General features: G+C 46.1%; 1 protein-coding gene across 13 annotated transcripts in view; it reads left to right on the top strand.

Annotated features, from left to right (window-relative positions):
• Positions 1-20,101, top strand: part of herc2 (HECT and RLD domain containing E3 ubiquitin protein ligase 2) — a 344,572-nt gene extending 324,471 nt beyond the window's left edge. For all 13 annotated transcript variants that reach the window (XM_072477237.1, XM_072477227.1, XM_072477236.1 and 10 more), the window contains 6 exons: positions 659-853; positions 2,218-2,330; positions 8,458-8,648; positions 9,294-9,399; positions 11,261-11,473; positions 18,968-20,101. In XM_072477237.1, the coding sequence (XP_072333338.1) occupies positions 659-853; positions 2,218-2,330; positions 8,458-8,648; positions 9,294-9,399; positions 11,261-11,473; positions 18,968-19,240 (1,091 nt within the window). In that variant the 3' untranslated portion in view covers positions 19,241-20,101. The remainder of the gene's footprint in view (positions 1-658; positions 854-2,217; positions 2,331-8,457; positions 8,649-9,293; positions 9,400-11,260; positions 11,474-18,967) is intronic.
• The last annotated feature ends 1,995 nt before the right edge of the window (positions 20,102-22,096 follow it).

Genomic DNA, 22,096 nt, shown 5'->3' with positions numbered 1-22,096 from the left:
GGAAGCAACAGTGCTAACCATTTTTCTACCGTGCCGCCCATCAGTTAACCTAGGATAATACTGGTGATTTCTTAGCCTATGGCTCAGTAAAGCATCAAGAGGCATTTAGGGAGCTAGGTTTGGAGATTTTAAGAGCACATCTCTGTGCCAAAATTGGTGTTATACTTCCACTATTCTCAAGAATTTTCATGTATGATGGTGGAACAATGTTCATTAACTTGGATTTGATGTCATCTGTCTTTTCATATATATTTTAGTTCACACTTCTGAGATGAATCTCCCTTCTTTATCGGCTGGTCAGTTCCTGCAACTGAGTGAAACCTGGAGTTTTAAGATTGTTTTATTTTCTCATTGACTGACCTTCCTATCTTTTTCTCTACCTTCTTTTCTCACGATCTGAGACTCTTGTGAACAATAGGGTCAGAGGACCCCTAATGCAGATAAGAAGCTGTGGCATAAAGCATATAAGCTGACAGCGTTACTGGATGTGCTTTGCTGTTGAATGTTCAGTTGTTTGTAGAGTTTGAACAATGTTCTTTGCCACTGACGTCATCCATTAGCATGTGAAATTTACCAGACATGTAATTGATGCAAGGGTTTTGCCTATTCGTTGGTGAAGAAAGGTTATCCGACTGAAACTTGCTGTTTTTTTGTCCAGGCGAGTCTGTGGATGATTGTGGCGGAGGTTACAGTGAATCGATTGCAGAGATGTGTGAAGAGCTCCAAAATGGTTTGACCCCATTGTTGATTGTCACCCCAAATGGAAGGGATGAATCTGGTGCCAACCGGGACTGTTTTTTATTAAATCCAGCTGCTAAATCACTGCTGCACATGAACATGTTCAGATTTCTAGGTATGTGGCTTTCTAATATAGCTTTATTAACATGAGTCCGAGTTTTCATCTTTTGTTTAACCATTTGTGCATGTGTATGAATTCAAAAAGTAAACTTTCTTGATGGCCATCCATTGTAGCAATAGGCTATACAGACAAGAAAGATGGCATATTTGATTTTCATGATTTCATCTGGGGCAATCAGCCCTCTCGCTATATGAGCAGTAGATCAGGGTGAGCTACCACTCCTGGGGCGGGATTCTCCACTCCCACGCCGAAGTGGCCGCGCCGTCGTGAACGCCGTCGAGGTTCACGACGGCGCGGAACAGCCCCGGTCCCGACCGATTCGGGCCCTGACAATGGGCCAGTATCGGGGCCGCGTCATCTACCCGCGCCAGGCCTTGTCGCCCGCGTAAAAGCGGCGCCGAATAGATGACGCGGCCGGCGCCGCATAACGGACGTCATCCGCGCATGCGTGGTTGCCGTCCTGTCCAAATCCGCCCCGCAAGAAGATGGGGGACGGATCTTGCGGGGCCGTGGAAGGAAGGAGGTCCTCCTTCAGAGAGGACGGTCCGACGATCGTTGGGCACCGATCGCGGGCCACCCCACATTCAAGGTGAAGCCCGGTGCAGGATCCCCCCTCGCCCCCCCTCAGGCCGCCCCCCCCCAGCATTCACGCACCGCCCACGACTGTAGCGACCAGGTGTGGACGGCATCGGGGGGAACTCGCCGTTTTGGCCTGGCCGCTCGGCCCATCCGGGCCTCAGAATAGCGGGGGTGCCGGAGAATCGCCATTTTGGTATCTCCGGCCTGCGGCCCGCGAAACTCGACTGGCCCGTTCCCGCCACTCGGGAGAATCGCGGGAGGGCGTCGGACCGGCGTCCCCGGAATTTTTGGCGGCCCAGGCGATTCTCCCAAACGGCGTGGGAGTGAAGAATCGCGCCCCTGGTCTCTGTGCACTGATGGTAAAGATATGCACATGTTGGTTGATATTGGGACAAGGTGCGGATGAACATCAACTGGCACTTGCCATCAAGAGCACCCAGAAGATGTCAGATTCTAGCTGCTGTTGGTCCCAGTTGGATCAGACTCCAATGCAATGGAATTCCTGAAGAGTAAAGTTAGAAAGAGTGGGGTTGGGGGTAGTATTTTTGTAAGATCGCAGTTACTAAATTTAATTTTAATGACCATTCAGAAATGGGTACTAAATGTTGCGGCGTGCAATTGGAGCAAATTATGATCCAATATTTGTTGCAGTTACGTCACATTGTGGAACATTTTAAATGAAAAAATTGAGAAGGGGCACTTTCTTGCCATTTGTGATCTATTTATACTCCTCGCTTTGAATTTATCCAGAATCGTTCTATTTGTGCTCTCTATTGCAGGTGTGCTTTTAGGCATTGCTATCCGTACTGGCAGTCCTCTGAGTCTCAATTTGGCTGAACCTGTGTGGAAGCAACTAGCAGGAATGAATCTAACAATTGCGGACTTGAGTGAGGTAAATTCTGACACTTCTATCTATGCCATTAGTACATTTGTTATGAACACATTTTAAAGACTTTTGTTTTGGCTGAAGTGATCGCTCTGCCTTTGAGAATGACCGCCCCGGGAGGGGTGGATTGGAGGGGATGGGGAGGTGAGCGGCCTTGGGCGGGGGCCACCATGCCAGCTGGGGGGCTAGTTAATGGAAGTGAAGTGTGGGGTCGTCAGGAAGAAGGCCTGGACGGGACAGGACGGGGGGGTTTGGTTCAGTGTTTGGGGGTGGAAGGGAGGAGGATTGCTGACATGGGTGCAGTTGGCGTGGTGCAGTTGGGAAGGGAGAGCTGGCAGTGGACATCCGAGGGTGGGCCTGGAGGGACGCGTGACCCGGGCCGGGTCTGGCCCAAGAAGAAGTATGGCTGATGGGGAGGGAATGGGAGCATGAACTCCCTCCCCAACCAGGCTGGTCATGTGGAACGTGCGAGGGTTGAATGGGCCGGTTAAACGGTTGTGTGTATTCACGCATTTGAGGAGGCTGAAGGCAGACGTGGGGCTGGATTCTCTGTCGGCTGAATCCTCCGTTTTGCCAGCAGCGCACTCACACTAGTTGATTTTCCGGCGGCTTGAAGGTGCCCACAATGGGAAACCCCATTGGTCGGCTGCCGGGACGGAGAATCACAATGCTGGTTGGGGGTGGGCGCTGCACCAGAAACCAGGTGCGGCGGGACGGAGAATCTCGCCCGTGGTATTTTTATAGGAGACACACCTGAAGTTGGGGGATCAGACGAGGCTGAGGAAGGGATGGGTGGGGCAGGTGTTCCACTTGGGGCCGGATATGAAGACCAGGGTAGTGGCAGTGTTGGGCAATACGAGTGACATTTGAGGTGGCTAGCATTGTGGCCAATCCGGGGTGTAGGTATGTGGTGGTTAGTGGGAAGATGGAGGGGATGCCGGTGGTTAATGTTTATGCCCCAAATTGGGATGATGTGGATTTTATGGGGCATGTGTTGGGGAGGATTCTGGATTTAGATATGGTTGATTCTGGTTGATTATGGGGACGGGATTTTAATACAGTCTTGGACCCGAGTCTGGACCAGTTGAGCCCCAAATCGTCCAGGCAATCAGCAGCAGCTAGGGAGCTGAGGGGGTTCATGGAGTGCTTGGAGGTTTGGGAGGGCGAAAGAGTTTTCGGACTTCTCCCATGTGCACCGGGTGTGTTCCCAGATCTACTTTTTTGTAATGGATACGGCGCTACTCACCGTATTGGCTGGATTTATGGGTGGTTCAGGGGGAGGCCCAACGGCCGCAGTGGAGGTTAGATGTGGGGCTGTTGGCGCATGAGGAGGTGTGTGAGTGGGTCAGGGATGCCATTTGGGGCTCTGTAGAGGTGAATGATACAGGGGCGGTCACAGCCGCCAGGTTGTGGGAGGCACTTGAGGTTGTAGCCAGAGGGGAGTTTATTTTGATTTGTGCGCTTTGGGAGAGGGTGGAGTGAGAGGAGAGGGCAAGGCTAATCGATGAGCTTTCGAGGGCGGATAGGAGGTAATCGGTGGCCCCGGAGGAGGGGTTGTCAAAGGAGAGTCAGAGGCTCCAGATTGAGTTTGGGTTGGCGTCAATGGGGAAGGCGGGGGGCAGTTACCGAGGGCCAGGGGGGCAGTTTATGAGTATGGGGAGATGGCGAATAGGATGCTAATCCATCAGTTGAGGAAGCAGACAGCGGCAAGGGAGATCGATAAATTTCATAGAATTTACAGTGCAGAAGGAGGCTATTCGGCCCATCGGGTCTGCACCGGCCCCCGGAAAGAGCACCCTACTCAAGCCCACGCCTCCACCCTATCCCAGTAACCCCACCCATCATTTTTGGACACTAAGGGTAATTTAGCATGGCCAATCCACCTAACCTGCACATCTTTGGACTGTGGGAGGAAACTGGAGCACACACAGGAAACCCACGTAGACCAGGGGAGAACGTGCAGACTCCGCACAGACGGTGACCCAGCCGGGAATCGAACCTGGGACCCAGGAGCTGTGAAGCAACAGTTCTAACCACTGTGCTACCGTGCCGCCACGGTAGGAGACAATGTGGTGATGGATCCGGAGAGGGTGAATGGGGTATTTGAGGCCTTTTATAGGAGGCTTTATGAGTTAGAGCCCCCAAGGGGTGAAGAGGGGATGAGGCGGTTCCTGGATGGGTTGAAGTTTACCAAGGTGGAGGAGGGGCAGGTTCAGGGCCTGGAGGTCCCCACATTGGGCCGCAGGAGGTGATGGATGGCTTGGGGGCGATGGAGGCGGGGAAGACCCCAGTTAAGTTTTATAAAATGTTTGGGGCGGAGCTGGAGCCACTGCTGGTGAGGGCTTATAATGTGGCAAAGGAGAGGGGGAGCTCCTCTCTACTTTATCAAAGGCTTCTATCTCCCTGACTCTTAAAAAGGAAAGGACCCAGAGCAGTGTGGGTCGCACCGCCCGATATCTCTGTTCAATGTCGATGCCAAACTATTGGTGAAGAGGCGTGCTTCGCGGATTGAAGACTGCGTGCTGGGATTGATAGTGAAGGATCAGACGGGTTTTGTGAAAGGAAGGCAGTTGTCAGCGAATGTGTGGAGGGTATTATGCGTGATTATGATGCCCTCGCGGGAGGGGGGTGCAGGAGGCTGAGGACGTGGAGAAGGTTTTCAATTGGGTGGAGTGGGCGTATTTGTTTGAGGTCCTGGGGCGGCTCAGGTTCGGACAGGGGTTTGTGGATTGGGTCCGGTTGCTGTACAAGGCGCAGGTGGCAAGTGTGTGGACGAACCGAGTGAGTTCGGGGTACTTTGGGCTACACTGTGGGATGAGACAAAGGTGCCCACTCTCCCCGTTGCTTTTGCCTTGGCAATAGAGTCATTGGCAATGGAGCTTAGGGCTCCATTGAGAGTGGAGAGGGATGGAGGCCGGGGGGGGGGGGGGGGGGGGGGGGGCGGTTCTAGCATAGGGTTTTGCTGTACACAAATGATCTGTTCTGTATTTTGATCCTGTTGGGCTGCATTGGGGGGATTATGTGGATTTTAGGGAATTTGGCCGGTTTTGGGGAGATAAATTGAACGTGGGAAAGAGTGAGGTGTTCACGATCAATGCTACTGGGCAGGAAGGGAGCTTAGGGGAGTTGCCATTCAGGGGATGAGGTTTAGATTCCTTGGTATACAGGTGGCGTGGAGCTGGGCCCAGCCGCATATGTTGAACTTGGCCCATTGATAGAGCGGTTGAAAATGGATTTGGAAAGGTGGGATGTTTTGCCGTTACTCGGAGCCGCTGAAGGCAGGGGTGTGGATAAGTGACATGGCAGAATTCCTGAGGTTGGAGAAGATCCAAGTTCACTCTGCGGCGTCAGTAGAAGGGTTCACCCGGAGGTGGAAATCGTTGATTGATTTCTTCAAGAAGGTTTGAGGGGTCAGCTGGGGGAGTTAAAATAGGGAAGGCGGGACGTGGTTGGGGGTAGGCGGCAGGGTGGCTGCAGGATTTGGGTTGTATGTTGGGTTGATATGATGTTCTTCTGATGCTCTTTGGTTGTTCTTTTGACATTTTGTATATTTATATTTTTGTTGAAAAGCCTTGAATAAAAATATTTTTTCAAAAAGAGAAAAAGCCCTCCCTTTCATTTCCCAAATTCCTCCCTGCAATTTCATGTTTGAATCTCTCCAGTGGGCGGCACTGTAGCGCAGTGGTTAGCACTGCTGCCTACGGCGTTGAGGACCTGGGTTTGATTCCGGCCATGAGTCACTGCCTGTGTGGAGATGGCACATTCTCCCCGTGTCTGCGTGTCTCACCCCCATAACCCAAAGATGTGCAGGTTAGGTGGATTGGCCACACTAAATTGCTCCTTAATTGGAATAAAAATAATTGGGCACTCTAAATTTATTAAAAGAAAAGAAAAAACAAAAGAATCTCTCCAATCAGGTTTCTTTCCTTGTCACAGCACTGAAACGGCCGAATCAAAGTTACAAATGGTATTTTCTGTGATTGATTATCGTGCACCATCCCTCCCCGACATCCTTGATCTCTCTGCAGCATTTGATAAAGTAACTGCACCACTATCTTCCAAAGATTCTTCTCTGTTGTTTAGCTCGGTAGACTACTCTGGCTTGGTTCCACACCTATCTAATAATTCCAGAGTATCTCAGCAATGTTCTCTTCCCCTCTCTGCTTTGTTGCTTCTTAAAGATCTTTCCTCCATTGCCACCATTTATTATGCTATCCATAGAGCCCATTAATTTTTGAAAAGAGAAATTCGAACTTCCAGTTAAGCTGAAAGGATAACTTTCATATTTTAAAATGTTTACTGAAACAAACCGACTAAATGCACTACTAACTAAACACCATTTTTGTTAGCAATTAACACTTGAAACTGTAGAACAGAACTTTCAATGAAACCAGGAAGTCCACTTATCGGGTACACTGTCTTTTAAGCAGATAGTCAGTTCTCTCAGAATTAGTCAAAAATGGTTCTCCTGAAAGTTTACTTCTGTTCTTTTCCTTTCTTAGCTTGGTAACTTATAGTCAATGAACTGTCCTTCATATTACTGGAGATTTTCCCTCGCGCACAAGCCAGGCTGATCTTCCAGCTTTCTTTTCGCTCCTCATATCTTTTCAATCTGAACAAGAGCTTCACCTGTATTCCAGCACAGTGATGAGCCATAATGACCTTTGGCCTCCAGCTGCTCTCGCTCTCGCTTTCTCTCTCTCTCGTGTCTGCGTTGTCAGGGCTATCATAGACTGTTACTGTCTCAAAGCCCATTTCCATGGCAATGTGAATCACATGGGTCTTGTATTCAGGTAGAAATGCTGAGCAGCTATCCTTGAGAGCCTAATTGTTTTTCATCTTGGAACTAAATGACAGTCTAAAGCACAACTGTTTACAACCCGACGTTGTCAACGTTTTGGGGTCTCTGGAGACTAACTCTATCCACAGCTCACGAGCTTGTTTCCAAGCCTAAAAACCTTTCACCATCCCAGTAGAACAGTCTGGGGCCCCCTTTAATTTGTAACAATCCTGGCTTGCTGTCAGGCAGACTTCAGAATAGGTCACATAATCCTGGAACGCGCTGCCAGAGGATGTGGTGGAAGAAGGCACATTGGCAACATTTAAGAGGCATCTGGATGGGTACATGAATGGGGAGGAAATGGAGGCATAGGGGCAGAAGGTTTAGTTTTTAGAGAGGACATTGTGATCGGCATAGACTTGGAGGGCTGAAGGGCCTGTTCCTTTGCTGTACTTTTCTTTGTTCTTAATCCTTGTTCCTTTTTTCCTTGTATTACACAGTCCCAGAATATAATCATGTTATAAACCTCATAATCCTAACACATTATCCACTCCTCCACTGCAGCAGCATTGTCGGTCTACTTGTCTGACTTGCAGTCTTGGGTGAACTGCAAGTTCCTCCGTTTAAACCATTGACCATATAAGCCACAGTCTGGTTGCATTTAATGTCAGAGTCCTGAACTAAGCTTCTGAACTCCATATCCTGTATCCTTTCCAAACTCGAGACCGCTTGCATCTACCTCCGTAGCATCCCCCATTTCTGCCCCACCCCAGTCCATCTCCTGCTGAAATCCTCATCCATGGCTTTGCCAACTCTAATGGCCCACCGAGCAAGTCTTCTGTACTCCACCCTGCTTAAAATTTGGCTCACCTAAAGCTCTGAGCCACATATTCTATTCTGACCCAAATCCTGCTTCCATTGGCTCCTGGTCCCCAAAACTTCAGCTTGTTTAAATGCTTTCATTTCTACAAATATACCCATCTCTGTAACTTTGCCAGTCCCGCAGGCCTCATGAGGCTCTGCCCTCTAATTTAAACCTCTTGTGCATCCCACTACTTTTATACACCATTGGCAATTGTACCTTCAGCCATCTTGGCCCTTCTCTTCCTAAACCCCCTAGTCTCATTGCCTCTCTCTTACTTTAAAACTCGCTTTGAAATCCCGGTATGTTTGACTGAGCTTTCACTCACCCACTGACATCTCCTCCTATGACTCTTGTCAATTTTCATCTGATTCTCATGTGAAATTCCTCGGCCTTTTGTTTACATGAAAGGAAGATGTATATGCAAGTTGTTTAATGCCCTGGATGTCTTTGAAGAAAATATATCTTATGTTCTTTGTTCTTACACTTAGGTTGACAAAGATTTTATTCCTGGGCTCATGTACATCAGAGATAATGAAGCCACATCTGAGGAATTTGAGGCCATGGCTTTGCCCTTCACGGTGCCAAATGCGAGTGGTCAAGATATTCAGCTGAGCTCCAAGCACTCGCATATCGTATTGGAGAACAGGGCTGAGTATGTTCGGTTGGCCATAAACTACAGGTAAAATTAATCATTTAGTAGTATTACCTTACCAGAGGTGTATTTCGCAGTGACTTGCCCAGTTATAATATTCTATAGTCATACATGATCATTGCATCGTAAAGGTGTTGCTATTTTAAGGCTCTAAAACCTGTTTAATAAATAGTTCTGGTAAAAGCAGCACTCTCGCCTGAGTTACAAGGTTCCGGGTTCATGTCCCACCCCAGTGTTTGAGCACAAAAATCAGAGCTAGTACTCCCAATACATTACTGAGGCAGTGCTGAACTGTCTGAGATGCCCTCCTTTAGATAAGTTGCAGAACTGAGACCCCCATCTACCGGTTCGGCTGGATGTCAAAGATCCCACAGCACGATCTCGAAGACGAGCAGCAGACCTCTCCCGTGTCCTGGCCAACATTCACCCCTTGATCAACATCACAAAAACAGATTATCTGGTCTTTACCACATTGCTGTTTTGTGGGAATTTTCTGTCTGCAGATTGGCTGCTATGTTCTCTACATTAGAACAGTGACTGCACTTCAAAGTATTTAATTGGCTTAAAAGTGCCTCGAGGTATCCGGCCGTTGTAAAAAGTGCTAAATCAGTGCAAGCCTTTCCTACTTTCTAAAATTACCTTTCCTTATTTGGTGTTCTTTGTTCGTTACAGGCTGCATGAATTTGATGAGCAGGTTGCTGCTGTCCGGGAGGGAATGGCGAGAGTAGTCCCAGTGCCTCTTCTTTCTCTCTTCACTGGCTATGAACTGGAAACGATGGTACTTCATTCCTTCTGACAGACTCTAAATTGGAGATTCTCAGTTACACAAATAGTTTAAATATGAAAGATGTGATTGCTTCATTTTAAATCATTGACTGTTGAGAATTCACTTCTAAATAGTGTTGGATTTGTACATATTCCAACCATCTACCACATGGGGTGGAGGGGGTTGTACTTCAAAGTTTAATGTTCCCCTTTGTTTCATGATGTTACGCAATATGTGCTTAAGGTATTGTGTTTTTAATCCGGGAGGGGAGGGGTGAGTAATGTAGTTTGAATCAGCTGAAGATATGGAGGAAAGTGGAGTTGAGGTCACAGTCTAATCTGCCATGATCTTCTTGAATGGTGCAGCAAGCTTGAGGGGCCGAATGGCCTACTCCTCCTATTTCTGATGTTGAAACGAAAAACTTAATTGAGTGAGGAACTTCCCATCCACTACATTGTTAAAACCAATTGTCAGCTTGTGCTAGCTTTGTGATCAATGCAATGGGCTGGATTTGGTGATAGGAAAACTGCCAGGACCTGAAAGCTGGAGAGAGAATCCATTTCGGCAGTCGGGGCCTGGTCCCACTTCTCTGCACTGCCAATTAATTCATCCCTAGTAAGGATAGCCACATGTCCCCAAGAGCTGCAGGCTAATTAAGGGCTGACAGTTCAGCCGTGCCACTGGGAGTGGGGAACACTGGTAGGGCTGCACCTGAAGGAGTACCACACATAGGAGAACATACGCCTTCATAAACAGGTAAGTGATGATGGGGATTGCCAGTAAGGCAGGTCCTGACAAGAAGGATGGGATTTGTAAGGGAAGGTGATGCCATTGCTGGGGGGGGGGGGGGGGGGGGCTTCTTTGGACCAAAGAATGCCTGAAAAAGAAGACCCCCCCCCCCCCCCCCCCCCCCATCCCCACCCTCTGGATTCCACCCAGAGGCCGCTAGGATTTATCTGATAGTCTACCCACACAGTGACCCCCCTGCCCCCAGCTGCCCCACTGCTGGTTAAATGTCAGTGGAGAAAGGAAGAGGCCCTTAATTGGTCATTAAAGTGGCCGGGGCAGTTCAGTGGTTAGCACTGCTGCCTCATAGTGCCTGGGACCCGGGTTCAATTCTGTCCTTGGGTGACTGTATGGAGTTTGCACTTTTTTCCCGTTTCTGCATGGGGTTCCTTCGGGTGCCCCGGTTTTCTCCCACAGTCCAAAAATGTGCAGGTTAGGTGGATTGGCCATGCTAAATTGCTGCTTTGTGTCCAAAGATGTGCAGGTTAGGTGGGGTTATGGTGAAAGGGTGGGAAAGTGTGCCTAGATAAGGTATTCTTTCAGATGGTCGGTGCTGACTCGATGGGCTGATTCGCCTCTTTCTGCTATGTAGAATTTCTGTAGTTCTGAGTGGCTTATTTGGGCTCCTGCCATGAAAGGTCATCCACCACCTTCTCCACTGTGGTCAAGGTGGCGTGGCAGCGAGAAGACAATAGGCACGCCAACCCCCACCTTCCCGTGCCTTTTTCCCAAGCCCTCCTGCCTCCCAGGCTGGCCCCAAAGAGTGGGAAAGTCCAGCCCAATGTGCCAATCCCTCCTCAGTTGCTGTGTATGAAATTTGATTACTCTGCAGATTTGCTGGAACACACAGCCGTAGTCTCTTTAATTGAACATATTTTAAGGTCCGATATCTGCTGGAGATCCTGGGAGGGGACAATTTTTTTTTTTATATAGCGAGATTTTTTGAAATAAGTAAACATTTTTTGTATTTAGAAGTAAAATGTCAATATAAACTTTTGAACTGTTTGCATTGTCAATATTAAAGTAGTAAGCTATGGAAAAGATTTGATAAACTCAATTGTGTATTCTGTCCATTGTAATGTTACAGGTATGCGGAAGTCCTGATATTCCACTGCACCTTTTAAAGTCTGTAGCCACGTACAAAGGAATAGAACCAAATGCTCCATTAATTCAGTGGTTCTGGGAGGTGATGGAATCTTTCTCCAATACTGAGCGCTCTCTCTTTCTGCGCTTTGTGTGGGGCCGTACACGACTGCCAAGGACAATTGCAGACTTCCGAGGGCGGGATTTTGTTATTCAGGTATTACCATGTCGATAAAGATACAATTGAATGATGGCGCAGAGGTGTTTGAGCTCTTTATTTCAGAGTCAACTGTGGCCGAGTTGGTAGCATTCTCGCCTCTGAGTCAGGGAGTTGAGCACAAAAATGCATGCTCATGCGCCAATGCAATACTGAGGGAGGGTTAGACCGTCAAGAGGCGTTGCCTTTCAGATGAGATGTTAAACCATGACCCTGCCCCCTCTGATGGATGCAAAAGATTGCATAATGCTGCATTCTTCCCACTATCCTGGCCAATATTTATCCCACAATCAACATTACTAAAACAGACTATCTGGCCGTCATTTTGCTGGTTGTGGGATTTTGCTGTGTGCCACGTTTCCTACGTTACAACAATGACTAAACTTCAAAAGCACTTTATTTGCTGTAAAGTACTTTGGGATATCCTGTGTCATGAAAGACGCTATATAAATGTGTATCTTTTTGAAATGTTAAGGTAAAGACCGGGAACCTGGAGATTGTCCTAGAAGATTACAGCGTTGGCTGGCTTGACATCTTGAGTATTTCTAATGAACGCACGAGGGTTGACGATTCCTGGCATTTGTCCATTCCAGGACTGTGCTAATGTAGCCCGACCTAAGCCTGACTGGTGATAACAGTACCATAATTGACCTCATTGTTCATTGGTTGGGATTACGGGAAGTGGGAAGCCAGCCAGGACTCGTGCATGGGAAAACATAAAGAGCCAATTGATCCCCGTGGTGAGGGAGATGAGCCACGAGGCAGTGGTGGAGAAGCTTAAGTTTTACAGTCCAGTGAAAAGAGGGCTAGAAGCACATTGAAGTGTTTAAATATTAAACAGCATTACTGTTTGATCCAAGATAACAGAGGAGACCATTAATAGAGATATGTAAATCCAAAATTTTGCTCAGGTTCTTTACATAATTTTACATTTCCTTTACTTGGTGAGATACGCTTGAAATAATCTAACAGGCAAGGTAGGAGAGGCATAGATATTTGTGCTCCCAATACAGTTAAGTGCTATGATGGGAGAGTTGGGTTTCTGGTGGAATAAGCTTTGACGGGTCCAATGGTCTTTCTTTGACTTTTGTATTGTGATTAACTCGTTGAAAGTGTGCGCGAGTATTTCATACAAAATAACCTTGGCTGTGATGCTGCCTTCACCAGCAGTTGAGGACCATGTTCTCCCCTGAAGAATGGTCGACATGGGTAGAAGGCTGCCACTGCTTGTGGACATGTACCTCAACATGAATCTTCTCTTTGAGGCAAAGGGGACCAAGGAGAGAAATTAGAACAGGACATGCTGGGAAAACTCAGCAGGTCTGGCAGCATCTGTGAAGAGGGAAACAGAGTTGATATTTCAAGTCCGTAATGACGTCTTCAGAACTGAAGAGATGTGGAAATGTGATGGGTCTTATACTATTGGGAGGAGATGGAGAACATAAGACCATAAGAACTAGGAGCAGGAGTAGGCCATCTGGCCCCTCGAGCCTGCTCCACCATTCAATGAGATCATGGCTGATCTTTTGTGGACTCAGCTCCACTTTCCGGCCCGAACACCATAACTCTTAATCCCTTTATTCTTCAAAAAACTATCTATCTTTATCTTAAAAACATTTAATGAAGGAGCCTCTACTGCTTCACTGGGCAAGGAATTCCATAGATTCACAACCCTTTGGGTGAAGAAGTTCCTCCTAAACTCAGTCCTAAATCTACTTCCCCTTATTTTGAGGCTATGCCCCCTAGTTCTGCTTTCACCCGCCAGTGGAAACAACCTGCCCGCATCTATCCTATCTATCCCCTTCATAATCGTATATGTTTCTATAAGATCCACCCTCATCCTTCTAAATTCCAACGAGTACAGTCCCAGTCTACTCAACCTCTCCTCGTAATCCAACCCCTTCAGCTCTGGGATTAACCTAGTGAATCTCCTCTGCACTTGCATCAGTATTCACCAAAGAGAAGGAATTGGTAGATGTTGAGTCTGGAGAAGGGTGTGTAGATAGCCTGGGTCACATTGAGATCCAAAAAAACGAGGTGTTGGGTGTCTTAAAAAATATTAAGGTAGATAAGTCCCCAGGGCCTGATGGGATCTACCCCAGAATACTGAAGGAGGCTGGAGAGGAAATTGCTGAGGCCTTGACAGAAATCTTTGGATCCTCACTGTCTTCAGGTGATGTCCCGGAGGACTGGAGAATAGCCAATGCTGTTCCTCTGTTTAAGAAGGGTAGCAAGGATAATCCAGAGAACTACAGGCCGGTGAGCCTTACTTCAGTGGTAGGGAAATTACTGGAGAGAATTCTTCGAGACAGGATCTACTCCCATTTGGAAGCAAATGGACGTATTAGTGAGAGGCAGCATGGTTTTGTGAAGGGGAGGCCGTGTCTCACTAACTTGATAGAGTTTTTCGAGGAGGTCACAAAGATGATTGATGCAGGTAGGGCAGTGGATGTTGTCTATATGGACTTCAGTAAGGCCTTTGACAAGGTCCCTCATGGTAGACTAGTACAAAAGGTGAAGTCACACGGGATCAGAGGTGAGCTGGCAAGGTGGATACAGAACTGGCTAGGTCATAGAAGGCAGAGAGTAGCAATGGAAGGATGCTTTTCTAATTGGAGTGCTGTGACCAGTGGTGTTCCACAGGGATCAGTGCTGGGACCTTTGCTGTTTGTAGTATATATAAATGATTTGGAGGAAAATGTAACTGGTCTGATTAGTAAGTTTACAGACGACACAAAGGTTGGTGGAATTGCAGATAGCGATGAGGACTGTCAGAGGATACAGCAGGATTTAGATTGTTTGGAGACTTGGGCAGAGAGATGGCAGATGGAGTTTAATCCGGACAAATGTGAGGTAATGCATTTTGGAAGGTCTAATGTGGGTAGGGAATATACAGTGAATGGTAGAACCCTCGAGAGTATTGAAAGTCAGAGAGATCTAGGAGTACAGGTCCACAGGTCACTGAAAGGGGCAACACAAGTGGAGAAGGTAGTCAAGAAGGCATACGGCATGCTTGCCTTCATTGTCCGGGGCATTGAGTATAAGAATCATGTTGCAGCTGTATAGAACCTTAGTTAGGCCACACTTGGAGTATCGTGTTCAATTCTGGTCGCCACACTACCAGAAGGATGTGGAGGCTTTAAAGAGGGTGCAGAAGAGATTTACCAGAATGTTGCCTGGTATGGAGGGCATTAGCTATGAGGAGCGATTCAATAAACTCGGTTTGTTCTCACTGGAACGAAGGAGGTTGAGGGGCGACCTGATAGAGGTCTACTAAATTATGAGGGGCATAGACAGATTGGATAGTCAGAGGCTTTTCCCCGGGGTAGAGGGGTCAATTACTAGGGGGCATAGGTTTAAGGTGAGAGGAGCAAGGTTTAGAGTAGATGTACGAGACAAGTTTTTTTACACACAGGTTAGTGGGTGCCTGGAACTCGCTACCAGAGGAGGTGGTGGAAGCAGGGACGATAGTGACATTTAAGGGGCATCTTGACAAATACATGAATAGGATGGGAATAGAGGGATACGGACCCAGGAAGTGTAGAAGATTGTAGTTTAGTCGGGCAGCATGGTCGGCACGGGCTTGGAGGGCCGAAGGGCCTGTTCCTGTGCTGTACATTTCTTTGTTCTTTGCACACCCTTCAGTGCCAGTACGTCCTTTCTCAAGTAAGGAGACCAAAACTGAACACAATATTCCAGGTGTGGCCTCACTAACACCTTATACAATTGCAGCAGAACCTCCCTAGTCTTAAACTCCATCCCTCTAGCAATGAAGGACAAAATTCCATTTGCCTTCTTAATCACCTGTTGCACCTGTAAACCAACTTTTTGCGACTCATGCACTAGCACACCCAGGTCTCTCTGCACAGCAGCATGTTTTAATATTTTATCATTTAAATAATCCCTTTTGCTGTTATTCCTACCAAAATGGATAACCTCACATTTGTCAACATTGTATTCCATCTGCCAGACCCTAGCCCATTCACTTAGCCTATCCAAATCCCTCTGCAGACTTCCAGTATCCTCTGCACTTTTTTGCTTTACCACCTATCTTAGTGTCGTCTGCAAACTTCGACACATTGCCCTTGGTCCCCAACTCCAAATCATCTATGTAAATTGTGAACAGTTGTGGGCCCAACACTGATCCCTGAGGGACACCACTAGCTACTGATTGCCAACCAGAGAAACACCCATTATTCCCCACTCTTTGTTTTCTATTAATTAACCAATCCTCTATCCATGCTACTACTTTCCCCTTAATGCCATGCATCTTTATCTTATGCAGCAACCTTTTGTGTGGCATCTTGTCAAAGGCTTTCTGGAAATCCAGATATACCACACCCATTGGCTCCCCGTTATCTACCGCACTGTTAATGTCCTCAAAAAATTCCACTAAATTAGTTAGGCACGACCTGCCCTTTATGAACCCATGCTGCGTCTGCCCAATGGGACAATTTCCATCCAGATGCCTCGCTATTTCTTCCTTGATGATAGATTCCAGCATCTTCCCTACTACCGAAGTTAAGCTCACTGGCCTATAATTACCCGCTTTCTGCCTACCTCCTTTTTTAAACAGTGGTGTCACGTTTGCTAATTTCCAATCTGCCGGGACCACCCCAGAGTCTAGTGAATTTTGGTAAATTATCACTAGTGCATTTACAATTTCCCTAGCCATCTCTTTTAGCACTCTGGGATGCATTCCATCAGGTCCAGGAGACTTGCCTACCTTTAGCCCCATTAGCTTGCCCATCACTACCTCCTTGATGATATCAATCCTCTCAAGGTCCTCACCTGTCATAGCCTCATTTCCATCAGTCACTGGCATGTTATTTGTGTCTTCCACTGTGAATACCGACCCCCAAAAAACTGTTCAGTTCCCCAGCCATTTCCTCATCTTCCATTATTAAATCTCCCTTCTCATCCTCTAAAGGACCAATATTTACCTTAGCCACTCTTTTTTGTTTTATGTATTTGTAGAAACTTTTACTGTCTGTTTTTATATTCTGAACAAGTTGACTCTCATAATCTATCTTACTCTTCTTTATAGCTTTTTTAGTAGCTTTCTGTTGCCCCCTAAAGATTTCCCAGTCCTCTAGTCTCCCACTGATCTTTGCTACTTTGTATGTTTTTTCCTTCAATTTGATACTCTCCCTTATTTCCTTAGATATCCACGGTTGATTTTCCCTCTTTTTACCGTCCTTCCTTTTGGTATAAACCTTTGCTGGGCACTGTGAAAAATCACTTGGAAGATTCTCCACTGTTCCTCAACTGTTTCACCATAAAGTCTTTGCTCCCAGTCTACCTTAGCTAGTTCTTCTCTCATCCCATTGTAATCTCCTTTGTTTAAGCACAAAACACTAGTGCTTGATTTTACCTTCTCACCCTCCATCTGTATTTTAAATTCCACCATATTGTGATCGCTCCTTCCGAGAGGATCCCTAACTATGAGATCCTGAATTAATCCTGTTTCATTACACAGGACCAGATCTAGGACCGCTTGTTCCCTCGTAGGTTCCATTACATATTGTTCTAGGAAACTATCGCGGATACATTCTATAAACTCCTCCTCAAGGCTGCCTTGACCGACCTGGTTCAACCAATCAACATTTAGATTAAAATCCCCCATGATAACTGCTGTACCATTTCTACATGCATCAGTTATTTCTTTGTTTATTGCCTGCCCCACCATAATGTTACTATTTGGTGGCCTATAGATTACTCCTATCAGTGACTTTTTTGCCTTACTATTCCTGATTTCCACCCAAATGGATTCAACCTTATCCTCCATAGCACCGATGTCATCCCTTACTGTTGCCCGGATTGAGAAAAGATTGAGAAAAATAGGTCAGGAATAGGTGGGAGCTCAGGAGAGATTTGACAAAGATGTCAAAGACACAAAACAACAAAAGTGATGATAGTGTTCAAGACTAAAGAAGGTACTAATAGTGGCATTAAGGTCAGATAGCAGAATGTGTTTATAACCGAACAAGGATCAGCGTTCTCTGAAAGCAAAACATAAAAACAAGTTACAGACTGGCCCTGTGGTTGGAGCGTGTTGGGGAAAAAAATTATCAAAATGGAAGACAGAGTTCGTGGTCTGAAGTTGTTGATCTCGATGTTAAGCCCAGAAAGCAGCAAAGTGCCTCATCGTAAGTTTGCATTCAGGTTCAACTGGAGCATTGCAACAGGCCAAGGACAGGAATGTGGGCATGGGAGCAAGATGGTGAGTTGAAATGGCAAGCAACAGGAAGGTCAGGATCATGCTTACGGACTGAGTGTAGGTGTTCCGCAAAGTGGTCACCCAGTTGTATTTAGACTCTCCAATGCAGAGAGCTGCGAAAGCAATAGAATAAATGGAACAAAGTGCAAGTCAATCGCTGCTTCACCTGAAAAGGAGCTTTTGGGGATTTGGTGATGAAGAGGCAAAGGAGTAGGTGTTGCACCTCCTTTAATTGCATGGGAAGGAGCTGTTGGAAGGGATGAGGGGTTGGGGGTGACGGAGGAGTGGACCAGGTTGTCACGGTTCCTGTGGCATGCTGACAGGGGAGGTGATTGGAAGATGTGTTTGCTGGTGGCGTCATGCTGGTGTTTGCACAAATGGCAGAGGATGATCCTTTGAATGTGGAGGCTAGTGGGCTGCAAATGAGGATAGGAAGAATCATTTTGTGGTTCAATAATAATAATAAAAATAACCTTTTATTATCACAAGTATGAAGTTACTGTGAAAAGCCCCTAGTCGCCACATTCCTGTGGCGCCTGTTCGGGTACGCTGGTATGGGAATTGAACCCGCGCTGCTGGTCGTGTTCTGCTTCACAAACCAGCTGTCTTAGCCCACTGAGCTAAACCAGCCCATTACCAGTTCTGGGAGGGAGGAGAAGGCTGAGGGCAAAAGTATGAGAGATGGGTCGGACACAGTTGAGGGTCCTGTCAACCATGGAAGGAGGAAGCCTCAGCTCGGTGAAGAAGACCTGTCAGTGCCGTTTTGGGTGGTAATATAATCCCAATAGATGTGACTGAGATGGAGAAACTGGGAGTCCTTTATAGGAAACAAGGTTTGAGCAGGTGTAGTCGAGGTATCTGGGAGTCGATGGGCTTGTCTATCACCAGAAATGTAGACCGCAAAGTCAGGGAAGGAAAGGGAAATGTTGGACATAGACTCTGTGAAGGTAGAGAGGGATGGAAATCGGAAGCAAAATTGTTAAATTTTTCCAGATCCAGATGAGAGCATCAGCCATCGATGTACAGGGAAAAGAGTTGTGGGCGAGGGCCTGAGTAGAACTGGGACAAGGGATGTTCCACATACCCCACAAAAAGGCAGGCAAAACTGGGACCCATGTGGTTAACCCATAGCTACACCTTTTATTTGGAAGAAGCCAAGGAGAGAAAGTTGGAGAAAATTAAAACCTGAATGTGCTTAAATAAGACAACTTGTTGTGAAAGAGTGTTGGTTGATCTGATGGTTAACGTTAGCTTTGTTTCATTATTTGCGGCAGGTGCTGGACAAGTACAACCCTCCAGACCACTTCCTTCCTGAATCATACACTTGTTTCTTCCTGCTGAAATTGCCCAGATACTCATGTAAGCAGGTGTTAGAGGAAAAACTGAAGTATGCTATTCATTTCTGCAAATCAATCGACACGGATGATTATGCTCGTATTGCACTAACAGGAGAGCCGGCAGCTGATGACAGCAGTGACGACTCTGATAACGAAGACGCGGACTCTTTTGCATCTGATTCCACACAGGACTACTTAACAGGCCATTAGAGAAAGGAACAAAAGAAGAAATTAGACTTGAGATCAAGCACACCTCGTTGGGTGTACATCTGGGGCAACAACATCTTCGAGATATGCTGCAGGAACTTAGATTCTCTTCTAAGAACAAAAATGGATTCAGATGATGAAATAATGTGGAAAATTTAGAGTTCTCAGAACCACAGCGGACAAATGTAATTATTTATTGCTTACCATAGCCGGCTAATAATTTAGAGCCAATGTGTAATTTAGAATATGGTACTTTATCCCTCACGAACGCCAACGCATATGTTTGTTTGGTGAGGTTTTACTTTTGTTGCACAATGCTACACAACCATAAACACACAATTATATTTGCGAGCCTCATTTTATTTTTCATGTCTTTTAGTCCAGAGGTAATATAGCAACATGAAGCAGCACCCAAAATGAGTCTCTTCAGTCCTTTCACTGTGGTAGGGTGCAATGTCAAGTTGTTTGGTGGCTCAAAATAATTGTGTTATGTGCATTTTTCCTCCCCTGCTGTATATTGAGATAATGTGCAACAACTGAAATAGTATAAATACAATGTAAGCTGACTTTATTAGCTGTGTTTGTTTATATGACAGTGAACATTTTGAATGTTGTATCATTTAAGTACGATATTCTTAAAACCGTAAGAACACATTACAAATCGTCTCAAATCTTATTACTTTTGGTCTTTTTTTTCCCCCCTGAAGTTTTAATATTCTGCTAAATGTGCACAGATTAACTCCAGTGTAAGGTATGAAGGCAGTCATTCAACAATGTACATAATTTGATAATTGTGCCATGTATACACATAAGATAAAGTCATTCATTTTCTTGTGAATAAAACATTGGTTTAAACAAATCAAATCTATTCCCAATTCTTTGTAAACGTTACTGTTATTAGTCCCACAAATCAACTTCACTGGCATGGCTTTCAAAATGAAATTTATTTTATATAAGAACAGGAGCAGGCTATTTTGTGCATTGAGTCTGCAGCACCATTTCGATAGCTGTGTAATTACCTCTGTGTCAGTTATGACTCAGTGTTAGAACTCTGTGTGAGAAGATTCAAGTCTGACTCCAGAGAATTTGAGCACTAGTTCTCGGCTAACATTCCAGTGCAGGCCTGGTGCTGGCTATTATTTGTCCCTCGACCACCATCACTAAAAACAGATTATCTGATCGTTATCACATTGCTGTTTGTGAATCTTTACCATACACAGAATCTTTGATTTTGATTTGATTTGATTGATTTATTGTCACATGTACCGAAGTACAGTGAAAAGTATTTTTCTGCAGCCGAGGGAACGTACACAGTATGTACATAGTAGACAAAAGAATAATCAACAGATAACATTGACAAATGGTACATCGACAACAGTGATTGGTTACAGTGCGGAACAAGGGGCCAAACAAAGCAAATACATGAGCAAGAGCAGCATAGGGCGTCGTGAATATTGTTCTTACAGGGAACTGATCAATCCGAGGGGGGAGTCGTTGAGGAGTCTTGTAGCTATGGGGAAGAAGCTATTCCTATGCCTGGATGTGCGGGTCTTTAGACTTCTGTACCTTCTTCCTGATGGAAGGGTCTGGAAGAAGGCAATGCCTGGGTGGGATGGGTCTCTGATAATGCTGTCTGCCTTCCTGAGGCAGCGGGAAGTGTATATCAATGTGGGGGTGGCAAGCCTGTGTGGTGCATTGGGATGAGTTCACCACACTCTACAGTTTCTTGCGATCTTGGACCGAGCAGTTGCCATACGAGGCTGTGATGCAGCCGGATAGGATGCTCTCTATCGCAGAGCTACACGTACTGCATGATTACACTTCTGAAGTAATTCATCAGCTGTGAGGTGCATTGGGACATATCAAAATTGTGAAAGGTGCCATATAAATGCATTTTTTTCCCTTTTTATCTTGTTTATTTCCTTGCCAAGTCTCCATTTCCTGTAATACTCTTCTCAAACATTTTGAAACACCCAAATTCCTTTAAAATCTTCGGATGGTGTGTTCTATCTACATTGTTGTAATACAAGAACCTTTCTGTGAAGGTTTTCACATTAAAAAAATATTTTTAAAAGGTATAGCTACATGCCCTTGCTAACCGAGCATATCCTGTTCCCCAGTCACCCATTTAAGACAAACGTGGCAGTACAAAACCTTGGTGCCTGTTCACGCTGATCTTCAAGCTTCTCATCCTATCCATCACTGAGCCCACTTCCACCTTTCCCGCATCCCCCACCTCATCTCAAGCCTTAAAGTCTTCACTTTGAGGTTTATTTCTCTCCTGTCCTTTTTGTTGACCTTGCCCTTGCGAACTCTTGGGGAGGTTTTAAACTAATGTGGCAGGGAGTTAAGAACCAGATTAGGAAGTTAGAGGTCAGTAAAGAGGCAGCAACTAAAGCCAGTAAGGTACTAGATAATAAACTCAATGTGACTAAGGGGAAGAGTAGACAGGGAAGAGATGATGAACGCAAAGGGACAGGTGGTCTGAGGTGCATTTGTTTCAATGCGAGAAGTGTAGCAGGTAAGACAGATGAACTTGGGGCTTGGATTAGTACCTGGGAATATGATGTTATTGGTATTACGGAGACTTGGTTGAGGGAAGGGCAAGACTGGCAACTAACTATCCCAGGGTATAGATGCTTCAGGAAGGATAGAGAGGGAGGTAAAAGGGGTGGAGGAGTTGCATTACTGGTCAGAGATGATATCACAGCTGTGATTAAGGAGGGCACGATGGAGGATTCGAGTACTGAGGCAATATGCGTAGAGCTAAGAAATAGGAAGGGTGAGGTAACATTGTTGGGACTTTACTACAGGCCTCCCAAAAGCGAGCGTGAAGTAGAGGTACAATAGGGTGGTCGT

Source organism: Scyliorhinus torazame, chromosome 15 (assembly GCF_047496885.1).
Source record: "Scyliorhinus torazame isolate Kashiwa2021f chromosome 15, sScyTor2.1, whole genome shotgun sequence".
Lineage (NCBI taxonomy): Eukaryota > Metazoa > Chordata > Chondrichthyes > Carcharhiniformes > Scyliorhinidae > Scyliorhinus > Scyliorhinus torazame.
The sequence above is the reverse complement of the archived record's forward strand: the minus strand, read 5'-3'. Positions and strand labels throughout refer to the sequence as shown.